The sequence below is a fragment of the Paramormyrops kingsleyae genome, chromosome 9, assembly GCF_048594095.1.
Source record: "Paramormyrops kingsleyae isolate MSU_618 chromosome 9, PKINGS_0.4, whole genome shotgun sequence".
In the NCBI taxonomy this organism is placed as follows: Eukaryota; Metazoa; Chordata; class Actinopteri; order Osteoglossiformes; family Mormyridae; genus Paramormyrops; species Paramormyrops kingsleyae.
In genome coordinates, this window is record NC_132805.1 from 6,495,983 (window position 1) to 6,509,122 (window position 13,140).

Sequence of the window (13,140 nt, forward strand, 5' to 3'; positions counted from 1 at the left end):
GCCCACTTCTGGTGGTAGATCAGTTACTGCCTCAAGTGGAGGAGTTTAAATATCTTGTTCATGAATAAAGAAAGGAGGGAGTGTGAGATGGACAGATGGATTCATGCAGTGTTGGCAGTATTATGGATGCTATTACTGTTCTGTCGTGGTGGAGCAAGAGCTGAGCCAGAAAGCAACCCTCACCCTAACCCTCACCAACTTTGGGTAGTGACCGAAAGAGTGAGATTGTGGATACAAGCGGCAGAAATGGGTTTGATTGCAAGGTGTCTGGACACCCTGCAATCAAGCCTTAGAGATAGGATGAGGAGCTCAGACAAAGTAGAGCTGCTGTTCCACCGCATCAAAAGTAGCCAGTTGAGGTGGTTCAGGCATCTATGTAGGATGCCTTCTGGATGCTTTCCTGGGGAGGTGTTTCAGGCATGTCCAACCGGAAAGACACCCTGGGGCAAACCCAGGACATGAGTCACCCAGTCACGTTTCTATATCTGGCTTGGGAACGCCTTGGTATTCCCCTGGAGGAGCTGGAGGAAGTGGCTGGGGAGAGGAAGGTCTGGGCAACCCTGCTTAGACTGCTGGCCCCGCGACCTGACCCCAGATAAGCAGCAGATAATGAATAGATGACTGGGGTGTCCCTGTGGAGAGGTTTGGTAACTGAAGCAGTGTTCTTCTAACCATCCAACAAGATCAGTAACTCTAGAGAACAGATGAAATTCTTCTCCATTGTTACTGTTCATTTGCATATGTTCTAAAGTTAAATTGTGCTTTTTTTTTGAACAACTGTGCACTTACTGCCCAGTTAAATAGCCTGAAACATTTTCTTTAACCGCCTAAGACTTTTGCACAGTACGGTAAGTCCTAGTATAGACTCAAGACCAATTCAAATAGAAGGACCCCACCTTAACAGGGACAGGCACAGATATCTGAGACCCCCATCATTATCCTCAGGACTCCTCCAGTTATACATACCAGCAAATTCAGTTTTATTAGAAGAACCAGTTGCATTGAGGCTCCGTGGGGACAGTGCTGTCGTTCAATTGCAGTGGCAAAACAGAGTCACTGCAACATAGCTCTTCATCTCGGAACAGCCTCCCCGTGCCTCATAGAGTGTGACAGAGGAAGCCCAACTCTACCCAGTTAACAGGGACAGGGACACACAGAGATAGGAGGGGATGGGACGGTGTGCAAAACTGAACAGCAACAGAAAATGAAATGTTTTTGAGAATACTCTGCTTTTTTGATCAGTCTGCACAAGTTCCTCCATTTTATGGTACAGGTAGGCAATTATTCTACTGTACAATTCTTTATACACTTGAAAACCTTTATGTAATGCTAATAAAAAATACACTGAAGGTCGCTGGTAATTGAAATGATTGACTAGGCATTATGAGGAGACAAAGATGAGGTTCCATTGCCACGAAAATAGTCAGGAAGGCATTTTTTCATTGATAATGTCATTTATTGCCAGAGTAATAAAGATAAAAATATGATGTGACCATCAATAACAGCTACATCTGATAAAATCGGTGCCGGGCTAAATGAGCACTTATGCCGAACCTATACAGAACTGTGGGAAATCATCATTCATTACAGGGCTCACCGGTGACAGAATAGAGCACTTACCAAACAGCGGGAATGGGTGCATAGACCTGAAGATTTCCTGAGTATTCAACTGGGAAAATCAATAAAGAAAAATAGAAGGAGCAGAACAGGGAGAGAGGAGAAGGGAAAAGAAAGAAACCGTAAGATTTGGTCAAAGGACCCGTCACAAAGCATGCAAGGCCTCACAAAGAAAGGCGGAGGAAACACAATATGCAACTCAGCCTGATCATGTGACATGAAATTCAGGTGAGATCAACGCTCACAGGAAACAGGAGGAGGTAGAGCTGACAACCTGGGGCGTGTGACCTGACAATATCGGGTCATCAGGCTTAGGTCAGGCCATTACAGGCTCGTAGGCAGAAATAAATATCACATAGGGTCCAGCAACTGTAATGATAATGGTAATAAGCAAAGCGAAGCAAAGTGTCTCGGATTTTAGTACCAGGTTAGGGCACTAAAACGGCACAAAAAGATACGGGAAACGCAAGATACAAAGATCACCGCGAGGCGTCATGTGAGAGGCTGCGGTAAACATACTGGGCGTCCTCCAAACCAGTACTGTACATGCAGTGGCAATTTTTTGTAATCACAGCTTATTCATGTTCAACATTATTGTAACGTGAATAGATTTATTTTAATCATATTTCATCAGTGAAAGCTATGCCATATCACAAAATAAATGGTTTAAATGACATTTGAAGAAGGCATGCGACCAAAATTAGACAATGATTGAACTTTTTTTACAGAAGAAGTCTACAAATGAATTCTATCAACTATTTTTTTGATGGTTACAAGTTCCAGAAATTAATAGGAAGCATGGATGCCCTTGTTTTGAATGATTGACACCTACAACTGACATCTACAGGACATCCCTAGTTTCTCACACTGCTCTGACTTGATTTTGTTCCCCTCATCTTCTAGTTTCTTCCACAGTTTGGTAACTGTAGTGGGTTTGTTTGCCATAATTTTGTTGCCAGTTACCTTCCAGAGATCCTTGACTGGATTCAGGATCAGGACTCCAGGCTGGTCATTTCATCACCTTGATGTTCTCACTTTGAGGAATTGCTTCCCCCGTTTGGCAGTGTGATAAGGGGCATTGTTTTGTATAAAAATGACTGGCTGACTGGGTGATGCTCGTAGGGAAGGAACAGCATGCTACTGAAGGAGTTTCTGATGCTCATTAGCATTCACCTTACCATGTAGCCGTTTGAGAGGCCTGTAGCATTCACCTTACCATGTAGCCGTTTGAGAGGCCTGTAGCATTCACCTTACCATGTAGCCATATGAGAGGCCTGTAGCATTCACCTTACCATGTAGCCGTTTGAGAGGCCTGTAGCATTCACCTTACCATGTAGCCATATGAGAGGCCTGTAGCATTCACCTTACCATGTAGCCATATGAGAGGCCTGTAGCATTCACCTTACCATGTAGCCATCTTTTATTGACGCCGGGATGGGGAAAGTTATGATGCAGAAGGGTCACTTGTAATTCATTTGAACACTGACAATCTAAATAAAAGTAGTTATATTCTTGTTTGTATTTGGACGTGAACCCAAGAAGTCACTGACTTTTCTTGTTTTAGTTTCTCTCTTTTTGGTAAAGTCCACTTTTGACCCCATATTGCTCGTGGCACAATGCAAAGTCAAATTTGCTGATACCGACACTTCAAAGGTGTGAGAATTGGCAAAAAAAATTGAAGTTAGTTGACAGTCATGATGTTTATCAGATGCAACCAAACAAGTTTCAGAGAAGGTTCAAACCTGTAATTTTACTCTCTACATGCCTGGGGTGTGACTGTGACTTTTTAATTGATTGTTTTGTTTGTAAGTGATCTTTGGTCCCATTCAGCTAGCTTATAGAATACTTCATATTTATTATGTATTTGAAAAGATTAGCACTATTGCCTCAGACTTCAAGGACTTGAATTTTAAGTGTTGTCTGTGTGTGTAGATTAGAATATTATGTGGGTTTCCTCACTTAGGCTAATTCGCATCTCTAAATTGCGTGTAGTGTGTGAGTGTGTGTGTGACCTGTGTTGGACTGGCATCCCGGCTGGGGGGTGAGCTTGTCTTCTGCCTTATGCTGCCTGGTATGGACTCCTGGTCTCCTTGTGTGCCTGTGCAGGCTAAGCAGTTGGAAGATGGATATATACAAATTATTTTATTGTTTAATCATATTAGATATTTATTGGACAATTTAATGTGTCCTTATGCCAAATAACAAGGATTTATTGCAAGGGTTGTTGACATAAACAGTAAACAAGCACAAAAATTTCATGCTTCAACATAAATTATTTATACAAAAATGATTATGCAAGTGAAGCACCACAATGTGAGTCCACCTTTGATTGCACTAACGTTGGGTGCCTGCCCAGTCTGTTGGCGTCACGGCAAGTCTCCTCATAAAGTAAGATGTACGCCTCTTACAGCTGCAGGGGACATTTTATGCTTCCAAGGAAGAAAGAGCTACTCAAGGTAGATTTAATCAAACGTTTTTAGTAACCGTCTCAGTTTAACACTCTATAACATCTGACATTAACACATGATTTAATATACATATCACATACACTTTAGAACAGGGGTGTCAGCTAGTTACAGAAAATGGATGGATGGTTTAGTGCGTGTGCATGCATATATATATATATATATACACACACACACACACAGACACACATATATATATATATATATATATATACACATACATGATAGTATTACGAAGTACAGTGTAATTCTTGTTTAATACATTTATGTAGATTGTGTATGTAGATTTATGTAGATGTCCCCATCCAAGGTGGATTGTTCACTTCCACATGCAATACAGATGAATGCCATCAGATACATCCAAAAGCCACCAGTGAAAAATTTTAGACATTGAAGAAAAACAAATAAATAAATAGAAAGATGCATCAACAACATTAATAATATATGTTCCAAGTCGAATGCAGCGAGAATCTGAATGGGCAGCAGTATACATTTTATAGAAATAGATGTTCAACATCTTCAACATTAAACCATTTCTTCCATCAGAAGAAGTCCTCCTTCTCCTTTGCTGGTTTCTCCTCCATAGGTGCCAGCTGTTTTTCTGGGTATTTGGTGTCCGGGATGCCAGCCGGGCTCATATCCGGCTCAGGGTCGGAGTCAGGAAGGTGCCACTGGATGAAGATCAGATACATGGCGGATCCCACTGTGCCGCCCAGCATCGGCGCCACCAAGGGAACCCAGAACCAGTAATTAAAACACCTGTGAACCAAATGCAGGAAGTGTTCTGAAGAAAATTCTCCCATACATGTTGGCGAAGAAGCAAAGACGGAGGTAGGAATTTACAACATAAGAGTATCTGAGACAATGTATCACTCATTTTTTCAATCACTCATCATAGGGTTGTACTTCCCAGTTATAATATGGAAGAATTTCAGAAGGTACTTTTAAATAAATGTACAGCTCTGGTAAAAAAAAAAGAAACCACTCTATGTTTTAAAAATCTGTACTTTTAAATGCTGGTTTAATCCTGGTTCAGAAGGCTACACTGCGAGGCAGGATGCTTCCAGGCTCACAGTTTCTAAGACAGCAGGACACAAGAAGAAGGTGAAGCAGGAGACACTGGAAATGACAAAACAACAAGCCAGGTAGAGGGCAGAAGCAGCTTTCTAATGCCAGAGATGACTGTCAATTTATCTATCAGTGCCTCATAAATTGGAGGATGACCTCAAGAATGAGTGCAGGACAGTGTGTATCAGGCTCCTAGAAGCAGAACTGAAGTCCCATAAAGCCAGGAAGAAGCTCTTCATCAATGGGAAGCAGGCAAGAGTCAGGCTGGAGTTTGCAAAAAAAAAAGAAAATTTAACACAGAGGCATACCAATAAATTGAGAAATCAGTGAAAGTGAATTTTTTTTCCAGAGCTGTATTTTATAATATTTATCCTTATATACTTCCTTATACTGTCCTTAACTTATCTACTACCCCCAAAAATAAACTAATCAATTTTATATTTCATTATGATTAAAATTGATTTTATGTAATGCTTGCAACAGATCTTTGATTTGATATTGATTCAAGATTGACACTCACTGGGAATGACTTGTTCTTAACTCAGCTAAAAGGTACACAAGACTAAGGTGTAGCAAGAACAAATAATATTACAAACGTGTTTCAAGATAGAAAGGGGAAGTGGAACACGCACGTGAAGGCCTCGGTGCCCCAGCCGGCCGTCAGCGTGAACAGCCGGGGTCCCAGATCCCTGGCGGGGTTAATAGCTCCCCCACAGTTGGAGGACATGGAAACGGAGATGCCCAGGACCACGGTGCCCACAATGGGAGGCAGCAGAGCATCAGGAGCTGGGCTGTTTCGTTTGTCGTCCAGGGGCAGTATGCATAGCAACAGCATCGCCGTGCCAACCACCTTCATACAATACGATTTCTGTTATACCTCACATTATGGCGCTTCACTTACATAATCATTTTAATGGTAGCTCAGTTGGTAATATAATTTCCAGGAAGGGAAGTTTGAAACCCGCTCCCACACTGTGTGTGTGTGTGCGTGCGTGTGTGTGTGTGTCTGTGGAGTTTGTATGATCTCACTATGCATCATGGGTTTCTGGCATTATCCCTGTGTTGTGAGTACTCCACTCAGTTAGGTGATATAGTGTGGTGTTTCCCAATCCGGTCCTCGGGGAACCACAGACAGTCCACGTTTTTGCTCCCACCCAAGTCCTTACCCTTGCAGGACCTTGGAGGGAGCAAAAATGTGGACTGTCTGTGTGTCCACCGAGGACCGGATTGGGAAACACTGATATAGTGTGTGACATATTTGTCTTGCCCTGTGCTTCCTGGGATTGGCTCACTGTGACCCTCATCTGAATGAGAGGCTGAAACACTGATGGATGCATTATATAAATAGAGAACGGGTATGGAATTATGCAGAAATAATAATATGTATCTGCTTCGGTAACTTAAATATTCACACTTCTGCTGTCATGTTTTACACAAACAAATATTACATAAACTTGGAAAGTAATTTTATAATAGTTTCATTTATAACAGTTGACATTTATAGTTCTTTAGCCAATGCTTTTATTCAAAGTCATTTTTTATTTGTTTGTTTGTTTGCTTATTTATGCATTTGTTTGTTTGTTTGCTTATTGTTTATGAAGCAAAGTTAAATAGACTCTGGAGCAATTGAGAGCTAAAACACTGTGACCCTGGGATACGAACTGGTGACCATCCGAGCACCAGCACAGCATCCTAATCCAACCCCCAGTTGATCAGTTGAAGATGTTTATGCTCTGGCCCAGTAAACATAACTAACGCATGTTTAACTCTGCATAACGTAACTCATTTACATTTCTTCTGGGGGATCAGGTTGTGTATTATAGTGAGCAGCTTGTTTAAAATATACGTCCAAACAGCCAGCAGCATTTTGAAGTGCAGAGCAGAAGACAGGTCTCCTTTATGCAAAGTAACTGATTTCTAAACAAGCATCTCATATGCGCTACAGCTGACCTACTAACATAAATGTTTGAATGACATCCATCTGTTTATCATTCCATCTTTCATAACCAATTATTATGCTCAGGGTCACAGTGATGCAGGAGCCTATCCAAGGTCAGCTTAGGGCAGAGGAAGCCCTGCATTGCATGCCAGTCTATCACAGGACACACCCTCACACACAGAATCATACATCTGTGGGCAGCCATTCCATGTATTTGTTAAATTTCACCACCAGTTCACTTAATTAACTTAATTAGTTATATAACACATTATGGTGTTAATTAGCCAAGTGCTCCAGTCAAAAAATTGCATGGGTGTATTGGATGGTTGCTGCAAATACTGGGGCAACTTTAGGAGAGGTTTGGCTAAGCTGACACACATTGAGAGACATAATATGATAGTTTGACACCAAGAGGAAGATCATTTAAACATAATTTTTCGGCTGCCTAAGACTTTTTCATAGTGCTGTACATTTAACCTGGAAGGAAGCCAGAATACCTGAAGTGAACTTTTGTAAATTCAAATCATCAACCCTGGATGTAACCCACTGTGCTGCCTCTTGATAATAATTCACTTTCCAGAGATCCCGTTCTCCGGGTCCTGCCTATCAGTGCTGGAAGGTGATATGGAACCCCTTAATAAGGTGATAGTTCCCTCTCTTTTGGTTTCATTTGGTTTAATTTACAGTTTTCTGCTGATAGAGTAACAGGTGTGCATGACCATACCAGACGACTCACACTGGAATCGTCTCAGTGCTCATTAATCAACCCTGTCTATACCACAAATATCTAGAAGACCTTTATCAACCGTACCTGGTCAAAGAAACTTCTCCACAAAGACAGAATGTCTGAGGGGTAGGTTGCAAAGATGGATGCAGTTTCATTGGGCCCAGTGACGGTCAGCACCCCCCCGCTGTACGCCATTATGGCATCTAAACACAACAGAGGGAAAATATAAAGAAAAGGTATGAAAAGCATGCAGTGATGATATACATTCTTCTGGAAGCGTGATTCTGTGTCTCGAACAGACAAAGAAAAGCTAACGCTGTAGCCGTTAGCGCGCTAGGTCAGCACCGCGTCAGTGAGCCTCACCGTAGTAAATGATGAAAACAACAGCAGAAGCCAGATAAGCGCCCAGCACCTGCGAGAGGCTGAACGGCAGCAGCTTCCTCCAGGGCAGCCGGCCCAGGAAACAAAAGCTGAAAGAGACTGCAGGGTTCAGGTGAGCCCCTGCAGGCAGAGGAGAGGGCAGCTTTCGTGAAACAGAGACCTTCGCGAAAGACTCAGACTGAACCATGGTCAGTGTCATTGTGTCTGCAGATGGTTACTATCTGCATCAGCACTGAATTTGTAAGCCTTTACTAGGGGCTCTGATTTTAATGAAAATCATCAATCAATGAATCTATCTATCTATCTATCTATCTATCTATCTATCTATCTATCTATCTATCTATCTCTCTGCCTGTCTGTTTGTCTGTCTAATCTATTTGTTTGTTTGCTTAATGAAACTAATTAGTGTAGATTTTAACCCCCCCCCCCCCCTCCGAAACCAGCCCAAACAAGGCTCCCTATATTACCTATAATAAATGCCAACAAATGCTTGGTATATACAGTACAGAGTATTATCTGATACTGCAAAATGAAAGACAGACATATGGAACTGAAACATAAGCTTCGGGGGGGTTGGTGGTGATGGTGGTGAGTGAAGTCGTTCGCCGTGGTTACCTGAGACTCCTCTGCAGAGGTACATGGCAGACATGACGCCCACGGAGAAGCCCATGTTGGCGGAAAGATATTGGCCCTTCGTCTCCCTGCTTGTTTTTACCTGAGCCGCAGCAGCGCAGCCAAACAACTGCAGGGGGAGGAGAGAAATGATGGAGATGAATGAGGGAGTGAACGGGTGAATAATGATGCGGGAACGAGAGGAGAAGTGGAGGCAGAAGGGGATGGGAGAAGCATCTGAAGAATAGAGCAAGTTTAGCAGCAGCATTTATGTAAAAATGTGCAGAAGATGAAGGAGCAGATCTTCCACAAATTCCAGAACACTACTCAGGGGTGCCACTAATATTTTAGGCTCCATGAAAGCATATCATATCAGACCAAGGCCAATCCAATTATGTTCCAAACTTTCTAGGTCCCCTCTTATTCGGGGGCCCTTGGAATCATCCTAAATGTCCCCCCCGACACTACTTACTGAAATGAAACAGAAAGACACTCCTCAGTGAAAGTTCTTAACCTGCTTGAGTCAATATTCACCAGCAAAAAAAAAAAAATCTAAAAAAGTATGTCTTTGCCAGATTTGACCAAAAGGTGTCTCCTAACCACAGAAATGTAACAGCAAGTCAAACGAAGGGATAAATTGAGAGTTATCTTTGCAAGGTTGCCCTTGTTCAAAGAATACTAGTGAATGTTTGAGATGTCAGGTTGTAGAGGATCTAGGGTGAAATGTTACATGCTGGCAATGTTGGTCCAAATAACCTAAAAGCCTGTCTGGTTCCACAAACATTTGATGATATTCACTAGTTTTGTGATCCAACATCACAGAAAGACGCACACTGTACACACGTAACACATTCCTTCAAATAACGATGAATAACAAACTGTTCTGCCCTGGCTGACCATAAAAACCCCCACTAAGTGCGAGCGTAAGACTCGCACTCACATAACAGTAAGTTCATATTGAAACTGCAGCGCCATTCCTGACTAGTGATGTAAGACTAGTGCTGTAAGTGCATAACGTGCATTTTACAGGAATTAAATTACTTTCCAAAGTCTGCTTAAGTCACACCCAGTATTATGTAATGCTTGGAAAATGTCTCTCAAGCCAGCACTGGAAATACTATGTCTCTGGAACATCGAGCTACTTTTTCTAAATGGTCAATAGAGATGGACAAAGAGATCTCAGGGTCAAAGGTTGGAGGCTGTATTTTATTTTCTTAATCTTCAATTGATGAAGTTTAAAGGTAATGCTCAAGTAAATCATAAGTTAGATGGATGAACACAAGGCACAAGCACACGGAGGAGATCAAACTATAGTCATGGATATAAAACAATGACCAGGTGCCCTTGCTTTCAAAGAGTTCTGGATGAGTGCAGGATGTGAGTTTGTGCAGGTGTCTTTGCTGGACTCACCATAAGAACGAAGGTGCCCAGGATCTCACCCAAGCATTCTCGAGCCAATGTGTTCCTCACCACGAGTGCCCTCTTCACCTTGTACATCTTCCCCTTGTTGTGTATCGCCAATGATCCAGAAGGCTCCATTGCCTCATCACACAAAACTCTGCTCTTGGTTTTATATTCAACTGTCCGCTTCCTCCAGAGTGGTCTTCAACACCTCCCGGTTGTCTAGATGTGTCCTGAAAGTCCTCACTTTGTCTAACTTTTTCAGTTCTGCTGCATTTTTAATGTCAGTTTTAGTAGGAGAGGTCAAGGAGTGCCAAATAAATAATTACTCCAACCAACTTTTAAAGCTTAAATAACAGCCAATAAATTCACGATTAAATATGAGCTGTTTGTGCTTTATGAATGTCTTCAGTCATGGCCAGCTTGATTACTCCCTTGATTCAGCTCATTCATCCCTTGCCTATCCTTCACTCTTCAGAAAAATCTCTCCATCAAGTTCTTCTTTTGTCCATCTGACTTCAGGCGCAAACCATAGCCTGCTAACATTGATCTGATTCTTTCCATTTATGTAGTATTCAGGAAATTGAGACTTTGACCGGTAATAAACATCTGCTTGTAAAAAACTGATATGTAAAAGACAATGAACAGCCTGCTACTATCTACCCCAGGTATCTCTGAATCTGGCCAGTGTTAAATGCATATTAATATTAGGATTATTATGACAGCCAAGTAACAGAAAACCTTGGGCTGGTTTCCCAAACAGGGTTTGAATAAGGCCAAGAGCAGGTGCTGTGTGGCTCAGCAGGTTAGACCTCTGTGCCTGTGATCAGTAGGTTGCTGGTTTGAGCTTAGGCAGGATAATTACATCTCTGTTGGGCCCTTCAGAAAAACCATATACACCCCCCCCCCATAAGGCATTTATGGCTGGAAAAATGGTGTTATCTTGTGTTTAGTCCCCAAGCTTCACTCTCTGTGTATGTGTGTGTGTCTCAAAGCATAGAAGATGGAACATGTGAAAGAAAACATTTCAATATACTTGCGCCAATGACAAATAATGCATAATTTCTTCTAGAATAGCTAATCATTGTCATCTTTCTGAAATACAGCTTAATATGGGATTAGTTACTCGACTTTGGAGTCCTTGACCAAGTTAAATTAAAAATGAAAATGTAACCACCCCTGTTAATAGTCATGAGTGAGGGGTGGAGACCAGACACGGGCCTGAGGGTGCTCCTAAACGCTGGAATGGATCACAAGAAGTCCATCATTTTGTGGAATCGGAGGAGTGAAAACAAAGAAATCAACGGAAGGACTATAAAAAAAACACGATCAAAACACTTTAGTGAGTATGAAAAAGCACTATTGAAGCAAATACGGTCAAGACATCCAATTACAGAAGACAAATAACACACATCTACAGCTGGATATAAAAAAAATACCTGGACAATGAATACAATGCAGATGGAAATTGCACTAAAAGGACAAAACAGCAGGTAAGTTTCCTTATTATCGTCATTACTTCATTCTTTTATGACAATGATTAGATTACATCACAATGATGTCTCGTTCTATGGAAAAATATATGAAAATAACCTGGTAAATGAACACTGCAGTGACGAAGGGAGAGGGTTAAAACTATGGTGGCCCCTCAAGAAAGGAGACTCCGACCAGTTAAATGACAATAACAGAGAACCAGCAACCTTTGTAGGGTATACCAGATGGTGACCACTGGGACAGTGCAGATGAGAGATTTAGCATATCTACTTTGGGTATGTATGTTTCACATTGCCAGTATCTTCCTGTACCAGTTTCCTGTGCTGAGAAACTCTCACCCTTCATTTAAACACAATAATTTGACAACTTCTTTAAAAAGTACTTTTACAGTTTTCCGAGTTGCTTTGGCATATTTCTCATATCAAGGCTGAAATTTTCATAGCTACTTGTACAACCTCTACATCATCAAGACATTTGTACACATCATAAATGCAATGTCTCATTCTTTTGGTCTAGTTGCAAATGCTTTGGCATAGTCATGTAAACGATTACAGTATTTACAATCATCTGCTGATTCCTGCATTTTCAATTGTTATGCTGCTCAAAATGTATTACACTGGTACTCTGTTGAATAGTCTTACCACCCAAAACATTAGACATTAGTTCATTGTCTAAGTCATTATATGCAAAATGTTGAACCAGTTGTCATAATCTGTCAAGCATATTTTCCATAACCCTCTATAACAGTTTTTCTGTAAATGTGTCCTGAATTGATGAATTTCTCTCAGTTGAATCTTGATTTTCACCAATAGAAGGGAATGTTTGAAGTGTTAGATCAGCCAATGATCTGTCAGATCTCTAAAATAGCTCAGAGGTGCATCTCATGAACCTTCAGTCGGCAAGTGTATAGTGACAGAGCACAACACAATGGTATAATTTGGCAATGGATGAACAACAAGGAAATGAACATGGTAACCAGCCAGTAAGATGAAGAGGAGAAAGGCTGCATGGCGGAAGGGTAGGGAGGCAAAACAGAGGAAGAGGTAGAAGAGGCCAAGAACAGAGGCACGTTCCTGTTCTTGGAATAAGGGCCACAATAGTGGACCATATCCTCAGTCATGGCCTTGCCATGTTGGGAGAACAACCGTGTCCTCAGTCATTCAAAGGTTTCATAGAAACAACAGGCATGTAATCCAACAATGTGCACTGTCCTGTAATACCTACTCTAGTGCTTCATGTTACAATATTCCCAATGCATTTTATAGTGTACAGAAGATATATTTCATACAGTAACATTACAGTAACTATACATATTCTGTAGCACACATACAGTATGTATTATGTGTGCATACTCAATGTGTGCATATCAAAATGTATTTTTGTTCACTGACATAAAAATTTACTTTTGAGAGATAAAATAAGGGTTTAGAGAAAGC

General features: G+C 41.4%; 1 protein-coding gene across 1 annotated transcript; it reads right to left on the reverse strand.

Moving 5' to 3' along the window:
- Window positions 1–3,837: 3,837 nt before the first annotated feature.
- On the reverse strand, window positions 3,838–10,911 carry aqp10a (aquaporin 10a). Its single transcript, XM_023843215.2, has 6 exons — window positions 10,220–10,911; window positions 8,813–8,939; window positions 8,180–8,317; window positions 7,901–8,019; window positions 5,783–6,000; window positions 3,838–4,841 (listed from the first exon to the last, which is right to left on the reverse strand). The coding sequence occupies exons 1-6, from the start codon at window positions 10,346–10,348 to the stop codon at window positions 4,625–4,627; spliced, it is 948 nt and encodes a 315-aa protein (XP_023698983.1). The 5' UTR covers window positions 10,349–10,911; the 3' UTR covers window positions 3,838–4,624.
- Window positions 10,912–13,140: the final 2,229 nt, after the last annotated feature.